The 23,025-nt window shown below is 46.1% G+C and overlaps 1 protein-coding gene across 1 annotated transcript in view; it reads left to right on the top strand.

Annotated features, from left to right (window-relative positions):
- Positions 1 to 23,025, top strand: part of LOC138801872 (NACHT, LRR and PYD domains-containing protein 1a-like) — a 210,511-nt gene that overhangs the window by 29,413 nt on the left and 158,073 nt on the right. Inside the window, exon 3 of the mRNA XM_069984970.1 lies at positions 3,580 to 3,834. Coding sequence (XP_069841071.1) covers positions 3,580 to 3,834 — 255 coding nt within the window. The remainder of the gene's footprint in view (positions 1 to 3,579; positions 3,835 to 23,025) is intronic.

The following is a 23,025-nucleotide window of genomic DNA, read 5'->3' as shown; positions in this document are numbered from 1 at the left end:
GCAGGCGGAGACTGCTGAGCCGCAAGAAGTTTCTGTATGTTAGCAGAAAGTTTCTGCATTTGTTGAGAATATTAAGCAATCTGCTGACTCTGCTGGGCGACCACTCTGGAAATCTTGAGGACATCAAGCACCTTGCCGGGATCATGGCCGGATCCTGCTTTAATGACTGCAGTGTAGTGGATCTGCTGAACCTCTGCAAGAGATAGTGTTAGGCTACACCAGGGAGTCTAAGGTGCGGCTGGTCTTCACCAGAGTCTGGGTACCACTTGCTTGCATAGGTGGCGGAGTGAAGCAAACTACAGAAATGTGAGACAGATGCATAGTCAGGAACAGGCAGACAGGTCAGGGCAGGCGGCAGGCAAGAACAGAGTAAAGGGGAAACAGGTACACTGTAACAAAACAACAGGCAGAGAACACTTTCTTTGGCTAAAGAGCCAGCACAGGACCCAAGAGGGGGCAGGGTTTTGAGCTGGCAAGAACAAGCAGCTACTAGTAATCAGGACACTGGCCCTTTAAATTATACAAGAGTGGCCACATGCCCTAGGAGGCGGGGACGCGTGCATCGGCCAGGGCGAGCATAGCCATGCAGGGAACGGGTGCCAGAAGGACAGGAATGTGCACAGCAGGGAACAGGGGAGGGCGGCCGTGGCCGGGGGCAGGAGAGTGGCCATAACATTTCCCCTTTACTTTTTGTTCTTAACCCCTTAACGACCGCGGGCGTATATTTATATTTTCCGCGGCGGTCCCGGGTGCCGCTTGTAGCCCGGGACCGCCGGTATTAGCGGGCACGGTCCGATCGCCGTGCCCGCTAATACAGTAATCGGATGCAGCTGTCAAAGTTGACAGCTGCATCCGATTACCGGACGCAGCGTCGTCCCTGGTGTCTAGTGGCGGAGATCGCTCCTCCGGGATGTTATCCCAGAGGAGCGATCTCCGTAACTGAAGCCGGCCGGGGACCGCTCCAAGATGGCGCCGTCCCCGGCTCGGCACTCGTTTACTTCCGGCTGCAGCAGCCGAAAGCAAACGAGTGCCTATCTCATGGATCTCTGCAGCATATCTATGCTGCAGAGATCTTAATGAGAGATCAGAGCACTTATACTAGAAGTCCCCTAGGGGGGCTTCTAGTATAAGTGTAAAAGTAAAAAAAAAAGTGTTGCTATTAATAAAAAGCCCCCTCCCCTAATAAAAGTCAGAATCACCCCCCTTTTCCCAGGTTATTAATAAAAGTAAATAAATAAATAAATAAACAAACATGTTTGCTATCGCCGCGTGCGTAATCACCCAAACTATTAATTAATCACATTCCTGATCTCGTACGGTAAACGGCGTCAGCGCAAAAAAATCCCAAAGTGCAAAATTGCGCATTTTTGGTCGCATCAAATCCAGAAAAATGTTACTAAAAAGCGATCAAGAAGTCGTATATGCGCAATTAAGGTACCAATAGAAAGAACATGTCATGGCGCAAAAAATGACACCTGACACAGCCCCATAGACCAAAGGATAAAAGCGTTATAAGCCTGGGAATAGAGCGATTTTAAGGAACATATATTTGTAAACAATGGTTTTAATTTTTTACAGGCCATCAGATACAATACAAGTTATACATGTTACATATCGTTTTAATCGTAACGACTTGCGGAACATATATAACAAGTCAGTTTTACCCCAGGGCGAATGGTGTAAAAACACACATCCACTAAAAACACAAAATGTGTTTTTTTTTTTCAATTTCACCACACATTGAATTTTTTCCTGCTTTTGCAGTGTACTTTATGCAAAAATTCAGCCTGTAATTGCAAAGTACAATTAGTGGCGCAAAAAATAAGGGCTCATGTGGGTTTCTAGGTGAAAAAATGCAACTGCTATGGCCTTTTATGCACAAGGAGGAAAAAACAAAATCGCAAAAATAAAAATTGCCCTGGTCCTTAAAGGGTTAAAGAGGATGTACCACCAGGTACATCCTCTTGAGATTTTCCTACAGATAGAACGGCGCCGTCATGGGGAAGCCGATGCCGCGGTTCGAAAAACGGACTCCCCTGTACGGCGCCGTTCTATGCACCGGTACCGGCCGGTGCTCAAGCACTGGAGGCAGGCCGGCCCGCCCCCAGTGGGAGGGAATTACCTCCCCCCATGACGCGGCTCCTTTAGAATCCCCCGTACAGGGGATCCGGGCCGCGGTTCGGAAAACGGACCGCGGCAGCGGCCTCCTCATGACGGCGCCGTTCTATCTGTAGGAAAATCTCAAGAGGATGTACCTGGTGGTACATCCTCTTTAAACAAGGACTGTGTGAATGAGCACCTAGATTGTCCATATCCAGTAAATTTCAGAAAGTGGGCTATAAACGTCTAACGTACTGGAATTATATTCCCTTTAAATGACATAGGATCTTTCTCCAGTCATCCTCTCTTTGTTGGAGATGTAATGAATCTCAGGGAAGGATACTTCATGCTTTCTGGTCTTGCCCCACACAGTTCTGGAAAAGTGTCTTGTCTCCGCACCTTCTCCTGATACGTCAGCCCTTTTCCCCCGCACTTCTCAGACACCTCCTCAGGCAGTTTGTCAGTGCTGCCAGATAATGTATTCCAGCTTATTGGAAGTCTCCCACGATATCACATTGACTCCACCAGATGAGATTAGGAGAATGGAGGAACTAACCTCTTCTCTATCTGACCAATTTGATGCCTTTTTAATCTGTAGACACCTTGGTTCATTCTTCAAAGCTCTGACTATGCTCAACTGATTGCTGAAGGCGGACTTTCTCCTTCTTTGGCGTCCATGTCGGAGTTCCTCCTTGTTACTCTTCTCTTTTTCTCCCTCTCCTTTTTCACTATTTGGTTTTTCTCTCCTCCTTTAACCTTACCTAGCTTAAAGGGAATGTGTTATCAGAAAATTACTTATTGTATAAATTTTTCCTTTTTTTATCTATATTATAAAATTATCCAGAAAACTTGTAGTTCTCATTCTCACCACTGTTGCTAAAACTAAGCTGAGACTTCCTATTGTGTCTGTAGTGATAAGAGAAGGCTGTTGTGAAGTGATCTGTACAGCATTGCAGCGTCATGTGACACCAGTAGGAGTCTGTCTATTGTCGTCCGTGTCCATGAGTCTTGCTGTAAAGAATACTAAATGCTGTTAAAAAACACTTCCCTTTATAGAAAATAGGTACTAACTGTAAGCTAGGTAAGCTAATATCCTCCTTTCTGGTTACTTATTAGGACCAGTTCAAATAGTATTTCAGTTTATGGTTCCTTTGTTATGTCATGCTTTTTCTTTATCAAGCCAATCTGCGTTTAAAGACGGGCCGTTTGGTTTCAATTAATACAACATTAATACTAAGGGTGATCAATATGGTATATGGGCTGTCTAATATCACATGCCAAGTCTTTCTTCTAGACCCTTGTCTTGTTCATGTTTTGCTGTGGTGCTTTATTAGTGGGATTCATTCCCTTGTCTGTTTTACTTTTGTTATATATAAAAAAATCTATAAGTACAGAATTAAAAAAAAAAATCTACTTTACTATTTTTTATGTACAGAGTAATGGGAAGACGTCTGAGTGATAATATTATTCTTATTACAGATCAGGAACATTTTGTGAATAAACATCAGGATGAACTGATACAGCGAGTGGTTAATGTGGCCATGATCCTGTATGATTTGTATCGGTGGAATCTACTGATATATGAGAAATATAACATAGTGCGCCACATCTATACCTCCCAAGACCAGATGCGACAGCTCTTCTGGTATATGGGATCCTGGAGGGATGAAGACAAGGACCAGTTCCTGGAGTCTCTGAGAAGACATAACCCTGATGTCATCAGGAGGCTGGAAGGTAAAGTCTAATGGACACTGCCTGACGGAGTGTTAGATCTTAGGATCAGTGTCTTGTCGCTGTACTTATATAGGGTTGTGTCACACTGTGTCAGTATAATATGGGTTCTCAGTGTGTATATGTGTAGTTGAGCTGTGTGATGGTTTTACCTACTGTCCCCGCCCTCAGTGACCTCATAGACTTCTTCCTGCTCTCCTCTGCTGTCAGACAGAGGAGGAGGGGGAGGGGCCGGAGAGCACCTGGCTGTGAGGAAGAAGAGGGTGGATCTGCAAGAGGAGGAACTGCTGGAGCTTCTTCACAAAAAGTAAGTGCCTGTGTGTGTAGTGAGAATGCATATATACAATGTTCAAGTGTGTGTGTGTATAAAGTGTGCGTTATGTATGTAATGTGCACAGTATGTGTATATATGATGTATGCTTGTATATTATGTGTATATAAGATGTATGTACAGGGCTGGATTAAAGGGAGGGCACCTAGGGCACTTGCTGTAAAAATACAAACAGTGGAGCATGCACAACCTCACTTACACTTAGTGGTGTGTATCCTCCACTGTCTGCTGCTAACAGTGTATGGCTGCAGCAGCCTGTGTGTCCTGACTCCCTGTGAGGACTCTGATATGGCTGAGAGACAAGACACCTGAACTGCTGCAGCATCCCCGCCCAGGACCTGTGGTGATGTCATACTGCCATGTGATGAGGGAGCTGGCTGAGGGGTTGTGTATTACGCAGGAAGTCATGTTCTTACACCATGGGAAACACATACACACACCTCTTCACAATACACATACAGCTCTGCACCATACACACACACCTCTTCACAATACACATACAGCTCTGCACTGGGGATGGTCCGAACCTGCCGAGGTTCGGATTTGTACGAACCCGGACTCTCTGCAATGATTCCAGCTGTCTTAAACCTCCGTGAAGAGGGTGGATAAAGCGGGAGGACCGCCTGGAAAACCAGGATACAGCCACAGCCATAGGCTGTATCCCAGTTTTCCAGGCGGTCCTCCTGCTTTATCCACCCTCTCCACAGAGATTTAAGACAGCGGGAATCATTGCCGAGAGTCCGGGTTCGTACAAACCCGAACCTCGGCAAGTTCGGACCATCCCTACTCTGCACCATACACACACACACCTCTTCACAATACACATACAGCTCTGCACCGTACCATCACTGCTCACCTGTCCCTGTGCCAGGGCTGGATTGCCGCTCTGGGACCCCCGACGGCTTCTGGGATCTTCTCAGCTGACTTCACAACCTGGCTGATTGACAGCCTGCTCAGCCAGTCAGTGACTGGGGTGAGACCCTGCTCCATTCACTGACTGGCTGAGCGGGCCTTCCATCACCCAGGTCGGCATTTTCCCCCGAATTGTGATGTCACAACTCGGGAGAAAATGCCTTCCAGCGTGGGGTCCAAAGTCGGTCAGGCGGCGCGTCACAGGCATGGGGAAAGGTAAGAAATCAATAATGGTAATTTTCTACCCTGTCCCTGCCGCCTGCCAAAACTTTTTTTATGGCCAGGCTTGTTTTTAATGCCATCTGTAACCCCTGCCCCCCAGTTTCCACAACAATGCCTACATACGGTGGGACACAAAACCACAATACCCCTCCAATGGCACAGTATTGCTGGACAAATAGACCCCAATGAGTGCCACATTGTCCCCATAATGTGTGCCATGTTTCTCTCATATGCCATCTAGATTACTCCATAAAGGAGAAGTTTGGCCAAAATAAAAATCCACTGCAAGCAGGGGTGTGTGGGAACCTAATAATAATCTATACTTACCCATCCCCGTGCCCATCTTCTGGCAATCTTATGACCCGGGCTCAGGAATGCCCGTTACGAGAGAAGGATAGCCAGCTCACCACACCTGCATGTATTATCCCCTCCTACAGGTGCACAAAGGTGTGAGCAATCACCAGGGAATTCCAGCACCAGATCGTACAGTTCTAAATCCTTTATTGTAGCATGGCAGAAAAAACAACAAACAGTAAAAACCTGACAATCGCTGGCGCGTTTCGGTCTGTTCAGACCTTAAGGCCCTATTCCACCAACAGATCTGACGACAGATTATCTGCCAAAGATTTGAAGCCAAACCCAGGAGTGGATTTGAAAAGAGGAGAAATCCAGTCTTTCCTTTATGACCTGTTCTCTGTTTATAGTCTGTTCCTGGGTTTGGCTTCAAATCTTTGGCAGATAATCTGTCGTCAGATCTGTTGGTGGAATAGGGCCTTTAGTCATAGTATAGATGCAAACATATGTCTCTGATTTATATATACACAGATAAGAATACATCTATTGTCCTGACCACACCCCCAACAAAATGGGGAGGGCCTTTCTGATTAGGGGATACTAAATCTTTTAAGCCCTAAGTAGACATAAAATCATACATGCGAAAAACATATGAAAAAATATTTACAGAAAACTGAAAAACAGACTATGCACATGAAAAAATACATATATAAATGCAAAAAAAAATAAAAATTTCAAGAAAAAAATTAGGGATGGTCCGAACCTGCCATAGGCTGTATCCCAGTTTTCCGGGCGGTCCTCCCGCTTTATCCACCCTCTCCACAGAGGTTTAAGACAGTGGGAATCATTGCCAAGTGTCCGGGTTCGTACGAACCTGAACCTCGGCAGGTTCGGACCATCCCTAAAAAAAGATAAAAAATATATTTTTTTTTCTTTAAAAAAAATGGTACAAGGTATTGCATATATAGATCTAATTTAATATTGATACATTATTTTGTGACGGTGATTGAGGCAGTTGAGATATCTAGAGCCCAGGGTAAATATCCAAAATGCCTCACGACTGAGGAGCATGTGACCTCTGTCCCCGCCGCGGGAATGTTGGGCAATGTGTTCAATACCTGTACAAGAAAAACTGCTTAAATTACCAGAATGTAAAGAAGAAAAATGTTTAGACACTGCTGATACATTAAATCCATTGGTACTAAGGGCCCTATCCCGCGGGACGATTATCGTTCGCATAAACGTTAACGATAAACGATTCAAATGGACGCTATTGTGAAAGACCTTAAATCGTTCACCCATTTTCATGGAACAATAGTCGTTACTTATGATCGTTCTTGCAGTCATCTTGTCGTTGCTTTTGCGTTCGTCACTACTGAGAACGACTGAACGACGTCTTATTCAATGCGAATGATTTGCGAATGAGCAACGATAAAAATAGGTCCAGTTCTTATTAAGCAATCAACAATTTCTCGTTCAGTCGTTAATCGTTAACTGCTATTCAACTGAACGATTATCGCTTAGATTCGAACGACTTAACGATAATCTAAACAATAATCGTCCCGTGGAATAGGGCCCCAAGGGTCCTTTTACACAGAAAGATTATCTGACAGATTATCTGCCAAAGATTTGAAGCCAAAGCCAGGAATGGATTTGAAAAGAGGAGAGATCTCAGGCTTTCCTTTATGACCTGATCTCTGTTTATAGTCCATTCCTGGTTTTGGCTTCAAATCTTTGGCAGATAATCTGTCAGATAATCTTTTCGTGTAAAAGGGCCCTTAGACTATCAGACATGTGTCTGTGGATACGGATTTTCAAAGCTCCAGTAGTACAGCCCAGGAATGCCCGTTCAGCCAGTTAGTGACTGGGGTGGAACACTGCTGCAGTCACTGACTGGATGAACGGGCCCCTCTCGCCGAGTAGTGACGACAGTGGAGACCATAGTATACCCTCAGTCCAGACTATACCCGGTGTTAAAATGGCCTAGGCTAGATTATACCCGGGGCGTATTTTGGGCTAGGCTGGATTATAAAAGATAAGTATGTGTCAAGGTCCTCAGGTCTAGTTTTTGTTTTTTTATATTGTGTAGATAGCAGTAAATATAAAGTGCTGGTGAGTCAGTATATAAGGGAGGGTGTGGGAAGGTCTTCCAGGTGAGTAGGTACATCTACATTGGGTGTATAAATTGTCAAAATGCGTTGCAGTAAAATTCGAGAGGGTTACAGGTCCTCAAGAAAGACAAATTAGTGTGTGTAAAAGTAATAAAGTTAGACTACAAGCAGCGAGCGGGTGACTGCAGGAGAGGCCGCAGGGAGCTGCCCGGGTAATCCCTAGATCATCCAGGCAGCCCATAAAGGACAGTTGCTTGTTTGCTTCTAAACAACGCCCCGTGTAATAGGTGCTTAACTCCTCTCCAGGGGAGAGGAGATCATCTATCAACCAGCCTACCAGACTTTCTGTCTGCATTCTGCAAGGTCTTTGAGGAACCTGGATGCACATCCTCTGCTGCTTCATCTCTTTTTCGGCTCTGTCAGGGTGATTGTTCCGTTTGCCAGTATGTGGTGCAGTTCTGAACGCTGGCCTCTGAGCTAGCCTGGAACAAGGAAGTGTTAGGGGCCGCATTAAGGGAGGGGCTAGTCAGTCGCATTAAGGATTAACTTGCCGGTCGTGATTTGCCCACCACCTTGGACGACCTTATTACGCTGGCCACTCGTAGTAACATCCGCTTCACTGAACGACACCAGGAAATACGTCGTCAGTGAGAATCTTCCTAATCCCGTCAACCTTGGTTGGCTCCAGCCTTCCAACACCCTCTCCAGCCTACTTCCATGCCACTACGGGAAGAGCCCATGCAGGTTGAAAAAAAAATTATTTGAAGAGGAAAAGACCTGTTGTCAAAAGCTGTGTCTGTGTGCCTACTGTGGGGCCAAAGGGCACCAGCTGAAGGAATGACCCATCTGCCCAGGAAAACTCCACAGCTTAGACCTTGTAGGAAAGGCGACCCTGTGCAGCAATACCTCCTCTCCACCATTGACCATGATGGTCACCCTAATTTTTCCTTCTGTTATCTATCTGCAGATTGCAGCCTTTTTGGGCTCTGATGGCAACTTTATCCATCCTTACCTTGTTGCTCAATACAATCTGCCTGTTACCCCTCTGGCCAAATCCCTTTCCTTCTCTGTGAATGGGCACATTCTCTCCTGTGTCATTCAGCACAGCACACAGTCTCATGGCATGCAGGTGAAAGTTTTTCATCAAGAGAACATTTTTTATCTAGTACTCCTGGGCTCCATTTACCTTACTTTTGGGTCTACCTTGGCTGCAGAAACATGGACCTACTCTGAACTGGAGTACTGGAGAGATGACGTGCTGGGGACAGCAATGCCATGTTTCTGTCTTTTGCTTCCACGATCACCTTGACTATTTGGAGCCTCCAGTCTCCAGCAAACTGGTCCTATACCTCCCAGATCTCCCTGCACCTTTTGACTTCGCAGATGTCTTCTGCAAGAAGCAGGCAGAGACTTTTCCACCGCACCAGCCTTATGACTGCCCCATTGACTTGATGCCCTATACTGCCCCTTCTCATTGTAGGGTCAACTCACTGTCAAGGCCCAAGCCTGAGGCATTGCCAGCCTATATCAAGGAAACCTTGAAATGGGGTTTCATCCGCAAGTCAACATCTCCAGCTGGGGCATTCCAGGGCTGGCCTGAATAAGATTACTATCAAGGACCGCTTCAACACTCGGGACAGACACTTTGAATATTTAGTGATGCTCTTCTGGCTTTGTAATACCCCGGCAGTCGTCCAGAAGTTTCTCAATTATATATTTTGGGATATGCTATATAAATGTGTGCTTGTTTATCTGGACAATATCTTGGTTTAACTCTCTGTTCTCAGTTCTCACCATAACCACGTCTGTTAGATACTTGCTCGCTTGTGTGAGAACCGTATTTATGCCAAGTTGGAGAAATGCCTCTGAACGCTCCAGCCTGTCATTCTTGGGTTACATCATCTCAGACCAGGGTCTCCAGATGGACCCAGACAAGCAGTCTACAGTCTTAAACCAGCCAAGCCCTGTCGGTCTCTGAGCCATTCAGCATTTTATCGGTTTTGCTAATTACTATCGCCAATTTATTCTACACTTCTCTTTGCTGGTGGCTCCTTTTGTTGCTCTCCCAAAAAAAGAGCAGCAACCCGCGCATATGGACTCGCTTTTGCTTGGTCCAAAGAAATCCATCGCCCCGACAATGAAAAACCATTCTATCTAGTGGTTGACGCCTCTGCAGTTGGGGCTGGAGCAGTCCTGTTCCAGAAAAACAACCTAAAGCCATCACATGTATTTATAGCTCAGCCCACAGGTTCTGGACAATTCTAGCCTGTTTACGTAAGGGTATACAGTGGGGGAAAAAAGTATTTAGTCAATCACCAATAGTGCAAGTTCCACCACTTAAAAAGATGAGAGGCGTCTGTAATTGACACCATATGTGACCTCAACTATGGGAGACAAAATGAGAAAACAAATCCAGAAAATCATATTGTCTGATTTTGTAAGAATTTATTTGCAAATTATGGTGGAAAATAAGTATTTGGTCAGTAACAAAATTTCATCTCAATACTTTGTTATATATCCTTTGTTGGTAATGACAGAGGTCAAACGTTTTCTGTAAGTTCTCACAAGGTTGGCACACACTGTTGTTGGGATGTTGGCCCATTCCTCCATGCAGATCTCCTCTAGAGCAGTGATGTTTTGGGGCTGTCGCTTGGCAACACAGACTTTCAACTCCCTCCAAAGGTTTTCTATAGGGTTGAGATCTGGAGACTGGCTAGGCCACTCCAGGACCTTGAAATGCTTCTTACGAAGCCGCTCCTTCGTTGCCCTAGCGGTATGCTTTGGATCATTGTCATGTTGAAAGACCCAGCCACGTTTCATCTTCAATGCCCTTGCTGATGGAAGGAGGTTTGCACTCAAAATCTCACAATACATGGCCCCATTCATTCTTTCATGTACCCGGATCAGTCATCCTGGCCCCTTTGCAGAGAAACAGCCCCAAAGCATGATGTTTCCACCCCCATGCTTTACAGTAGCTATGGTGTTTGATGGATGCAACTCAGTATTCTTTTTCCTCCAAACACGACAAGTTGTGTTTCTACCAAACAGTTCCACTTTGGTTTCATCAGACCATAGGACATTCTCCCAATACTCTTCTGGATCATCCAAATGCTCTCTAGCAAACCTCAGACGGGCCCGGACATGTACTGGCTTAAGCAGTGGGACACGTCTGGCACTGCAGGATCTGAGTCCCTGGCAGCGTAGTGTCTTACTGATGGTAGGCTTTGTTACATTGGTCCCAGCTCTCTGCAGTTCATTCACTAGGTCCCCTCGCGTGGTTCTGGGATTTTTGCTCACCGTTCTTGTGATCATTTTGACCCCACGGGGTGAGATTTTGCGTGGAGCCCCAAATGGAGGGAGATTATCAGTGGTCTTGTATGTCTTCCATTTTCTAATCATTGCTCCCACAGTTGATTTCTTCACTCCAAGCTGGTTGCCTATTGCAGATTCAGGCCTTATTCACACGTTCCGTAATTTAAGGATCCGTATTTCCGTATCCGAGTTAGTGCACATTGAAGTCTATTGGGCTATTCACACGATCAGTAGCAGAAATGGATGAAAATCAATCCGTAAAAAAAAAAGGACATGTCCTAGTGCCTAGGACATGTCCATGTCCTAGGACCCGGTGCGGACGCAGATTTTTTCACGGATGCTCTCATTGACATCAATTGTCTACGGATTGTTTGCGGATTGCAACATGTTTGGCATCCGTATTTCCGTAGAAAAATATGGATAACTCATGCTCCTATTTGCACAGCAGTATATAGAAGTGCTGGGATCTATAGTTCTCCGGATTTCTGTTGCTGAACACCGTATGCCGATTGTAGCAGAATCCTATCGTGTGCCGATTGTAGCAGAATCAGTAGACGAATGTTATGGAGGCAGGGTTGGTAATGGTATATCAGAGAGCTGGGATCTGTAGTACTCCACAAGGTGAATACCATACAGAAGGGTGCCTGCTCGGAACATTGCATACTTTATATTGTGCCGAATTTAGCTGACAGGCCATTCATTCACTGCTCACAGTCTCTTAATTGATTCATTGATACTTTCCTAACCACATAGTAAACACCAATTTATTGAGCTAATTGGTAATGATGATTGGCAGCTGGGCTACAAAGGTACAAGTACCAATTACCACAATAAATTGGGGTGTTTACTATGTGGTTAGGAAAGTATCAATGAATCAATTAAGAGCACTGAAGGCAGAACGGCACAGGAGGATCGCATAGGAGATCGCATCCTTACCGCAGGAGGGGTCTGATGATGCTGCATGAGGGGGTCTGATGCCACAGAGGAGGTCTGATGCCGCCGCAGGGGGGGGGGGTCTGATGCTGCAGAGGGGGGTCTGATGCCGCCGCGGGGGGGGGGGTCTGATGCTGCAGAGGGGGTCTGATGATGCTGCAGGAGGGGGTCTGATGCCGCAGGAGGGGGTCTGATGCCGCAGAGGGGGTCTGATGCCGCCGCAGGAGGGGGTCTGATGCCGCAGAGGGGGTCTGATGCCGCCGCAGGAGGGGGTCTGATGCCGCAGAGGGGGTCTGATGATGCCAATCCCGGCCGAGCACGGAAGCGTCCCCGGTTGCCATGGTGATCGCAGGAGGGGTCTGATGATACCTGTAAAGACTGAGCACAGAAGTGTCCTCCTGCGATCACCATGGCAACTGGGGACGCTTCCGTGCTCGGTGGTGATTGCAGGCATCATCAGACTTCTGTGCTTCCGGATGCAATACGGAAGCAATACGGATGTCCAACCCGTAATTTTTAGCGGGTGGTTTCCGTACCCGAAAAAAATTACGGAACGTGTGCATAAGGCCTCAGTCTTCCCAGCCTGGTGCAGGGCTACAATTTTGTTTCTGGTGTCCTTTGACAGCTCTTTGGTCTTCACCATAGTGAAGTTTGGAGTCTGACTGTTTGAGGGTGTGCACAGGTGTCTTTTTATAGTGATAACAAGTTTAAACAGGTGCCATTACTACAGGTAATGAGTGGAGGAAAGAGGAGACTCTTAAAGAAGAAGTTACAGGTCTGTGAGAGCCAGAAATCTTGACTGTTTGTAGGTGACCAAATACTTATTTTCCACCATAATTTGCAAATAAATTCTTACAAAATCAGACAATGTGATTTTCGGGATTTGTTTTCTCATTTTGTCTCATAGTTGAGGTCTACCTATGATGTAAATTACAGACACCTCTCATCTTTTTAAGTGGGAGAACTTGCACTATTGGTGACTGACTAAATACTTTTTTCCCCCACTGTATATAGCTACCACCTCCTCACCTCTGTGCTCAGTTGGTGTGTTTTCAGTCAGCAAGCCACGTCTCTGCTCCCTGGCTGTGTTTCCTCGCTTCCTAGCGATCTTCCAGCTGTTTGGATTTTGTTCTATTTCTAGTTCTCAATTCAGCTCCAGTCTGAACAGCGCCTTCTAATCATATTTGGAGTGTGACCACAGAAGGAAAGCATCTGGTTCCAGGCTCCACTACTCCTTCACTACCATCAGTCGGTGGTCACTGGGGACCTTCTATGAGGGTAGAAACTTAAGTGCAGCAAAGCCCTTCCTACCTTGTGGCGGGCTCTTTAAACTCTGCTCCTTGAAGAGGGTATGTCAGTACTCCTCAGTGATCCAGGAGATCCACCTCCTTGTACCTGGTCCATCCGTTACAAGTAGATAATATAGAAGTACCAAACCCTGGAAGAATCTCCTTAGTAGGCTCTCTCTTTTGGGCAGTCTCTCTCTCAAATCATCTGACTAAAGACCTAACTAATATTACCTCAAACCCCTATTCTACGGGGCGATGCAGAGGAGCAAACCAGCTCATTCCCCGCTCGCTGCCGCGGCTATTTCATGTGTCGGCAGTGAGTGGGTGAGTACGGGAGTGGCCGCGGGGAGCTGCGGTGTGGCTGCCTGGGTGATCGATAGAGAATAGTGGCGGTCTGCTGCCAGCGCCGCTATTCCACGGAGTGATGGCAGCAGATCGCTGCTATCACAGTCGCTTGTTTTTCAACATGTTTGAAAAACAAGCGGCGCAACGATCAGCCGATATGAACGATGTCTGCTGATCGTTGCCCTCTATTCCACTGGACAATTATCGGCCGTAACGGCTGATATCGGCTGAATACGTCGATAATCGTTCCGTGGAATAGGGCCTTCACTGTATATAACTCCAGGGAGAATCTAATTGTGCAGGAAGACCTAGACTAGAGCTTGTGCTAGGCTGTAAGACACATGTTGGACCCCTCTGGTGTACCCAACCTAGGGAGTGGTCCATAACAACACATCATGGCATAGACATGTAGAAACACACAGTTACACAGTTATCCCTTCTTGTCTCCGTCAAGCGTGCTAGACAATAGAGAATACACAGTGACACCTGGGGGTGGGAGCGCAAACTACATCCTTCAGCCTCTGAGCGTACAAACGCTGCGCTGACTTACACGTGCAGGACACCTGCTCTGGGACACTGCACCTGGAGCTGATATTTCTTTAATGTTTACCATGTTTTTTTTTTTGTTTTTTTTTTAAACTCCTTTTATTGAAGTTTGCATATCAGATATTAAAAACACAGGTAAAGTATCAGATTATACACCGTATAATAAGAAAGTACAAACTTTAAACAGCAAGAAACAAACAATCCGCTGGTCTCAGTTATACAGTCATCAGAAATAGTTATAGTGCACGTTTAGGGTGCAGTAAGGGCACATCTCCTCTCCGAGCCCATCTTGTTGAGGCTCATCCATCTCTGACAATGTGCTGTCGGGGTTAGTCGGACAATATACCTAAATAATACCTCCCAAGTCCCTTCTCGTACGGATATATTGATTAGGGGTATAATTAGTCACCTGGGAGTCACACCACAATCCCCAGGCTTTACTGAATTTCTTATCACACCCTCTATTCTTATAAGTAATGTATTCATATGATAGCTTTGTGTTAATCAGAGTCTTCCATTTCCTGAGTGTGGGTGGACGTTTATCCATCCACTTTATGGCTATGGTCTTTCTGGCCATGAATAGTGCTTCTTTGAGAAAGACTCGTACATGGTGAGACCAGTGCTCCTCATCTAGTATACCAAACAAGCATATCTTAGGATCTAGGGGCAATGGGGTTCCCAACAAAGATGTTAGTGTGTCTGTTACCTCAGTCCAGAAATCTTGAACCGGACTGCATTCCCAAATCATGTGCCAAAAATCGGATCCTGCCATTCTACAGCGGTGGCAATCAGTATTAGGATATCTGCCCATTCTGTTTAGACGCACTGGGGTTAGGTAGCTCTGATGGGTAATATACAGTTGTATAATTTTATTATTGGCTGCTGGTGACACACTCGTGTGAGAGGATAACATGGCCTGCCATATCTCATCTGTTATATCTGGTATATTAGCTTCCCATTTTACCCGGACTGGAGGGGGTTCAAAGTCTAATTTGGAACGGAGGAGGTATGAATAAATGGCTGAGATGAGGCCTTGTGGTCCCTGAGACCTAATGATCCATATTAGGGGGTATTTAGAAAAAGGTGTGCCGCTGCTAGGAAATTGGTGTTGGAAGGCTCGCCTTAGTTGCAGATATCTGTAAAAGGACTCCCTAGTGAGTCCGAACTTGGTTTGGAAGTGTTGGAAGGTATGGAAGCCGTTGTCACCGTATACATCTTTAATAAAGCTAACTCCATTGTTAATCCAGAAAGTTAGTTCTAACTCATTGGATAGATGGGTGAGTTGTGGGTTATACCATAAAGGCATGTCTACAATAGTGCCTGTAAAGCAGAGACGTTTTTTAGTCTCCGTCCACACTTGGACTGCCAACTTATGCATGGGTAAAAGTTTTGTGCCTCTAGGCATTCCCTTCTCCAGCACCGGCCACAGTTGTCTGAGCCCCGATACATGTGCAAGATGGTGTTCCCGATTGGGGAGTATGCCTGCTTCTATCCATTTAGCTAGGTATCTTAACTGTCCTGCCAGATAATAAATGAAAATATTGGGTAGTGCCATGCCTCCCAGGTCCTTGGGGCATTGTAGAGTCGTTTGTTTCATCTTAGATCTGTTAGAGCCCCATATAAATGGGTAAAATAAGGAATGGAGTCTTTTAAAAAAATATAGTGGGATAGGGACCGCTGCATGCTCTACTATGTATAAACACTTAGGCATTACAATCATTTTAATTAAGTTCACACGCCCTGTCACGGCCAGTGGCAACGTTGCCCAGTTGTGAAACTTATTCTTAACATAGTCCAACAGAGGAAGTACATTAGTTTTCATATCCTCCGAGTGGTCTTTGTTGATCATAATGCCCAGGTATTTAAAACTGGAGACCACTTTTAAGTCACAGGCCTGAGCCCCCCACCCCTCCTCCTGCAGCGGCATAAAAGAGGATTTGCTCCAGTTTATCTGTAATCCGGAGAAGGAGCTAAACTGTTCTATGGTATGAATTGGCTCCAATTATCAACTCCTACCCCCATTATCCATTGCATTGTTTAAATTTCATGGTATGAATTGGCTCCAACTATCAACTCCTACCCCCATTATCCATTGCATTGTTTAAATTTCATGGTATGATATCTGGCTCTACTCTTCTCAGCATTGACTTTTATTGCCCTCTTTTCTAAGCAGTGAACCCAAACTGTTTGTTTACAATCTTCTCTCTATCAGTTACCCCTGCCCTCTTCCATCTCTTCCCCACCCACCCCATGTTTCACACCTGGTAGTACTTCTCAGCTAGTTATCTAACTATATAGTGAACTGCTCTGGTCATTCCTGACCATGGTCATTGCTGATCACTCTAAGTGCTGATCAGTCAAAGTGTCTAGATGAATTAAACCAGAATTGGAACTGAAGGTAACTACATTCCATATACTCCTCTGCTCTCCAAAAATGTTCACCTCTGCTATCACTTTTGCTTCCCTAATACTCAAACTCTGCTCCAAACCCCCAACTCCTATATCAAGCAATAGTATATTTATCTCTCCTTCCCTTCTACCTGCTGATCTAACCCCCCCCCCCCCCCCCCCCCGCTGTCTTTTTCCCATACAATAAACCATTTCTTCCCATTCCCTCCAAACATCCTCCCTCCCTCTCTTACTCACACCTGCTATCTCTATCTCTGCTCCTGCTTACTGCTGGAGACATCTCTCCTAACCCTGGTCCTCCAACCTTTACTAACAGCTTCTCTTCATCGGCCACCTACAGAAACCCTTTTAACCTGATTAAGATTCCCTGCATGCCAGACCCCATCTCCATTAACTGTGCTCTATGGAATTCTACATCTGTCTGCAACAAACTCACTGAAACCCATGACTTATTCCTCAATAAATCGCTCAACCTGCTGGCTCTCACAGAAACATGGCTACAAGAGTCAGACACAGCCTCACCTGCTGCTCTGACCCATGGAGGTCTTCAATTTTCCCATACTCCTAGACCTGATAACAGACATGGTGGAGGAGTGGGTGTACTTCTCTCTCAGGACTGCACTTACCAGGTCATTCCCCCTAAGCCCTCCCTCTCATTCTCCTCTTTTGAGGTGCACACCATTAGACTCTTCCGGCCCTTTTCCCTGAGAGTCGCAGTCATATATCGCCCCCCTGGTTCACAACTACGCTTTCTTGACCATTTTTCTACCTGGCTTCCTTACTTTCTATCTTCTGACATTCCCGCCCTCATCATGGGCGATTTTAATATCCCTATTGACAAACCACTTTCCCCATCGGCCTCTCAGTTTCTTTCCCTAACCTGCTCCCTTGGCCTCTCCCAGCATTCTGACTCTCCAACCCACAAGGGTGGGAATACCCTGGACCTCGTCTTCTCCAGACTTTGCCCAGTTTCTCGCCTTAATAACACTCCTACCGGGCTCTCGGACCACAATCTTCTCTCCTTTTCAATCACTAATACTCATTCTCCTCCTGACACCCCAACCTTGGTCATGCACAGAAACTTACGTGCCATCAACACCCAACAACTTACAGACTCTGTACAGTCATCACTGCCTCCTATCTCGTCGCTCTCCTGTCCCAATCTGGCTGCCAAGTGCTATCACGACACCCTCAAAACAACCCTTGACAAAATGGCACCCCTCACACCTCAATCAGCAAAACGCAGACGACCACAACCTTGGCACACACCTTCAACTCGTTTTCTTAGACGGTGTTCTAGGTGTGCTGAACGTTCGTGGAGGAAGTCTAAAACTGATGCAAACCTCCTACATTACAAATTTGTGCTTAGAAGCTACTACTCCGCTCTTCATTCTGCTAAACAATCTTACTTTACCTCTCTCATTTCTTCTCTATCCCATAACCCAAAACGTCTCTTTGATACCCTCAACTCCCTCCTCAAACCCAAAGTTCAGACACCAGTAACTAACCTCTGTGCTGAAGACCTAGCATCCTACTTCAAGGAAAAGATAGATACCATCCGTCAGGAGATCACCTCCCAGTCCCAAAGAAGTGTTGATCCCATTCCCTCTTGTATTTCCTCCTCTTCCCTCTCAGTATTTGAACCTGTAACAGAGGAGGAAGTCTCCAGACTCCTCTCCTCCTCTCGTCCCACCACCTGCCCTAGTGACCCTATTCCCTCACACCTTGTCCAGTCTCTCTCTCCTGTTGTCACTACTTACCTTACTAAAATCTTCAACCTCTCCCTCTCCTCTGGCATCTTCCCCTCGGCTTTCAAACATTCCATTATCACTCCCTTACTGAAAAAAACCTCCCTAGACCCCTCCTGTGCAGCCAACTATCGACCTGTCTCTAATCTTCCTTTTATCTCCAAACTGTTGGAACGTCTGGTCTATTCCCGCCTAACCTGCTACCTCTCTGACAACTCTCTCCTTGACCCCCTTCAGTCCGGTTTCCGTCCTCTCCATTCTACAGAAACTGCCCTTACTAAAGTCTCTAACGATCTCCTCTCCGCCAAATCTAAAGGTGACCATTCACTTCTCATCCTCCTGGACCTATCTGCAGCTTTTGACACTGTAGACCACCAGCTCCTCCTCTCCACGCTCTGCTCTATCGGCCTCAAGGACTCTGCTCTTTCCTGGTTCTCCTCCTATCTCTCCGACCGCTCCTTTAGTGTATCACTTTCTGGCTCCACGTCATCTTCTCTCCCCCTTACAGTTGGGGTTCCTCAGGGATCAGTCCTGGGCCCTCTCCTTTTCTCACTTTACACTTTACCCATCGGACAAATCATCAGCAAGTTTGGTTTTCAGTACCATCTCTATGCTGATGATACCCAGCTATATACCTCCTCCCGTGATATCACCCCCTCACTTCTACAGAACACCAGTAACTGTCTGTCTGCCGTCTCCAACGCTATGTCCTCCCTATTCCTAAAACTAAACCTTTCTAAGACTGAGCTTCTTGTCTTCCCTCCCTCTGCTAAACACCCTCCACCTGACATTTCCATCTCTGTCTGTGGTGCGACCATAGCCCCTACACAGCAAGCCCGCTGCCTTGGGGTTATGTTTGACTCAGATCTTTCCTTCACTCCTCACATTAAATCTCTTTCACGTTCCTGTAATCTGCATCTAAAAAACATCTCTAAAATCCGTCCCTTCCTTCCTGTCGAATCTGCTAAAACTCTCATTGTCGCTCTGATTCATTCCCGTCTTGACTACTGCAATTCCTTACTAATCGGCCTTCCTTCCTCTAAACTCTCCTCTCTCCAGTCCATTCTCAATACAGCGGACAGGCTCATCCCCATGTCCAGCCGTTATACTGATGCCTCCCCCCTGTGCCAGTCACTACACTGGCTCCCTGTTAAACACAGGATACAATATAAAGTCCTCCTGCTCACCCACAAGGCTCTCCACAGTGCTGCACCTCCATACATCTCCTCCCTCATCTCTGTCTACCGCCCTACCCGTGCCCTACGCTCCTCTAATGACTTACGATTAACATCCACCTTGATCCGCACCTCTCACTCCCGTCTCCAGGACTTCACCCGAGCTGCACCAGTTCTATGGAATGCATTACCCAAGACTGTCAGACTCACCACCAATACACAAAGCTTCAAACGTGCCCTCAAAACACATCTGTTCAAACAGGCTTACCAGGTTCCCTAATTTTGACTCAACTCTCAACCCCCCCTCCACACACACACACACCTCTACCACGCACACACACACAGACACATACATACACGCACACACACACACCAAGCATTTAAGCACTTAGTCCTGTGCATGCAGGCATTGGCTGGTGACAGGTTCACCCCCCCTTACCCGCACTGCCTTATTTATAAAGATGGCTGGACCATAAGAACAACTATGCACTTTGCCCCTCTGCCATTTTGTCTCGCACCCCCTCCTGATAGTATGTAAGCTCATGCATGCGAGCAGGGACCTCACTCCTCATGTATGGATAATTATATGTATCTCTGTAATGTCGATTTTTTTGTCTATGTATGTACCTCCAGAATTGTAAAGTGCTGCGGAATCTGTTGGCGCTATATAAATAAAAATTAATTATTATTATGGTTTGTATTGCTATTGGCAAGGTATCCTGTGGTTTAGACATGAAAAGAACCATATCGTCCGCATAAAGACCTATACGGTCTTCCCGTATTCCGTTAATGATCCCCTTGTAGAGGCGTGACTGACGTAGAAGGAGAGCTAATGGTTCTATTGCCACCGCGAATAGTAGGGGTGAGAGGGGGCACCCCTGCCTAGTGCCTCGGGACAGCCCAACAAATGGGGAGAGCTCCCCATTTACAAGTATATTAGCCCTAGGTGAGTGGTATAAAATGGAGATCCATTTCAGAAACACAGGACCAAAGTGAAATAGTTTAAGTACCTCTTATAGGTAAGGCCACTCGACAGAGTCGAATGCCTTAGCGGTATCCAATGACGCCACTGCCCAATCGGCTTTTTTCATACCTCCAACCTGGACTATCGCCTGAACTCTCCTGATATTCTCAGAGGTTGATCTGCCAGGCATAAAGCCTGTCTGGTCGGAATGTATAATATTTAGGACAACCTTGTTAAGTCTACTGGCCAGGACTTTGGTTAAATCTAAGTTCAGAAGTGAAATGGGGCGATATGAGGAGCATTCTTCTGGGTTTTTATCAGGTTTCAGTATAACCACTATTGTGGCATCATATAGGGATTCGGGCAAACGGCCCTCATCTAGAGCAGCTCTATACATATCCACTAGTCCCGGGACAATTTGTTCTGCATACCTCTGGTACACTTCTACAGGAATGCCGTCCGGTCCAGGAGATTTACCCTTGCGCATATCAGTTAAGGCCTGAGTCACCTCGTCCACCGTGATATCCGCCTCAAGGATGTCTCTGTCCTCCATAGAGAGAAAAGGAAATGTTATTTGATCTAAATAATTTAAGAGAGTTTAAGTAGTGTACGTCACTCTAGAGGAGTATAATCCTCATAGAATTTTTGGAATTGTTCTGTTATAGCTTTGTTGGTAAGATGGAGTGTGCCATCACCACCCTTAATTTTTAACACAGCAGGTGACTGGGAATCACAGTGCACCAGGAAGGGCAAAATTTTACTGGACTGGTTACCTAATTCAAAGAAGGATTATTTGGCAAAGAATAATCTCCTGTCAGCTTTTTCACGAACACATAGCAGGTATTTCCTCCCTTCTACCAACCAGTTGTCCCGGTTACCAGGGGTAGGGTCAGCAGTATACAGACGTTCTAGTTCCACACAGCGGTTAGCCAGTTTCCTTTTCTCTCTAGCACTTTCTTTTTTAATATAGGAAATGGTAGAGTGAATACATCCACGTAAATAAGCCTTGAAGGCTTCCCAGACTACTATCCTATTATCATGGGAATCATGATCAGACATGTATACATGGATCTGGTCAGGTATTCTGTCTTGATTCCCAATTAACTTAAGCCAGAAGGGGTGTATGCGCTGTGATTTGGGTCTAGCCGACTCTTGCAGTGTGATTTGTAACACCATGGGGCTGTGATCCGACAGTCCACGAGGGCCATATTGAACCTTAGATATCATAGGCAGCACATTGGTAATACTAAAGACATAGGGAGGCATTTATTAAGTCCGGCGTTTTTTACGCCGGACGTAAAAATGCCCCCGCAGCTCCGGCGCTACGGAGATTTATGTAGAGGCGGACTGCCTCTACATAAATCCCGTGCGCGACGTTGCGCACCGCCGAAAACCTACGCCAGCTGAGGACTGGAGTAGGTTTTCGGCGTACATTTTGGCGGAACGGATGATAAATCGCGCGGACTCTGAGTCCGCGCCCTCCGTTCCGCCCACTCTCCGCCCCTTTTCCGCCCCCTTTCCGCCCCCTGGTGTACTCGGCGGAAAGTGCCGATTTGCGAATATTTTATTCGCAAATCCGCCATTTTTGCTTAAAAAAAGACGCAAATCGGCACTTTCCGCCGAAAATCAGCCAGTCGCCGGATGATACATGTGGCCCATAGTCTATCCAGGACAGAGAATTACACCCTAAATTATGACAGGAATAAGTTTTAGTACTAGGATTTAAAAATCTGTAAATATCTACCCACTCCATATCCGAGAGGAAGGCACTGAGCGGTGTGGCCAAGTGGGGTCCTAGAGCTGCATGCCTATCTAAGCGAGTATCTACCACCATATTAACATCTCCCATACACAGAACCCGAGCTCCTGGATATGAAGCTGCAAACAGTGCAGCCTGATGTAGCAGTCTCATAGATTATGGAGGGGGGAGATAGACTCCCAATAGTACATAAGGTACACTATGTATAAAGGCGTGCACAAACACATAGCATCCCTCTGGGTCTGTTTGTACTGTTACCGCCTCCCATTTAAGTGCTTTGTGGATTAACAAGGATACCACCCTGGAGTGTGTAGTGCCACATGAGTGTGCCGCCCACTGAATCCAAGGCTTCTGAAGCCATTTAGTAGTATGCTTTAGCAGCTTTACCAAGTGCATCTCCTGTAGGCACACTATGTGTGGATTATATTTCCGGATATGTGAGGCTACCATCACTCTTTTCCTAGGGCTACCCATACCCCTAATATTCCAGGATAGCAAAACCAGATTAGCCATAGCAGGGATACCATGTTTGCATCAGGATAACCTTGGATACCTGTGTTTTGTAATCGTTGGAAGAGATGTGTACCCAAAAGCATTTCCTGGACGTCCTCAGGCAGCACACGATGGGTTAAATGACTCCGTCTACCCTGGACAGAAGAGGGTAAGAATGAACCCCCTAGCAATAAACATAATGAGATAATTAGTCAGCCAATGAACAGCATGCATGATCTATAAGGCATTGGATGAAACCACACCACTCTGTAATTCTTTTCTCTTCTCTATGGACAGAAGGGGGCGGGGCTTCTGCTGTGTCAGGAAGCCACCTGGTTTATGTATATTACTA

Source organism: Dendropsophus ebraccatus, chromosome 9, assembly GCF_027789765.1.
Source record: "Dendropsophus ebraccatus isolate aDenEbr1 chromosome 9, aDenEbr1.pat, whole genome shotgun sequence".
Lineage (NCBI taxonomy): Eukaryota > Metazoa > Chordata > Amphibia > Anura > Hylidae > Dendropsophus > Dendropsophus ebraccatus.
Note: the sequence above shows the minus strand (reverse complement) of the source record. Positions and strands in the feature narration are given on the sequence as shown.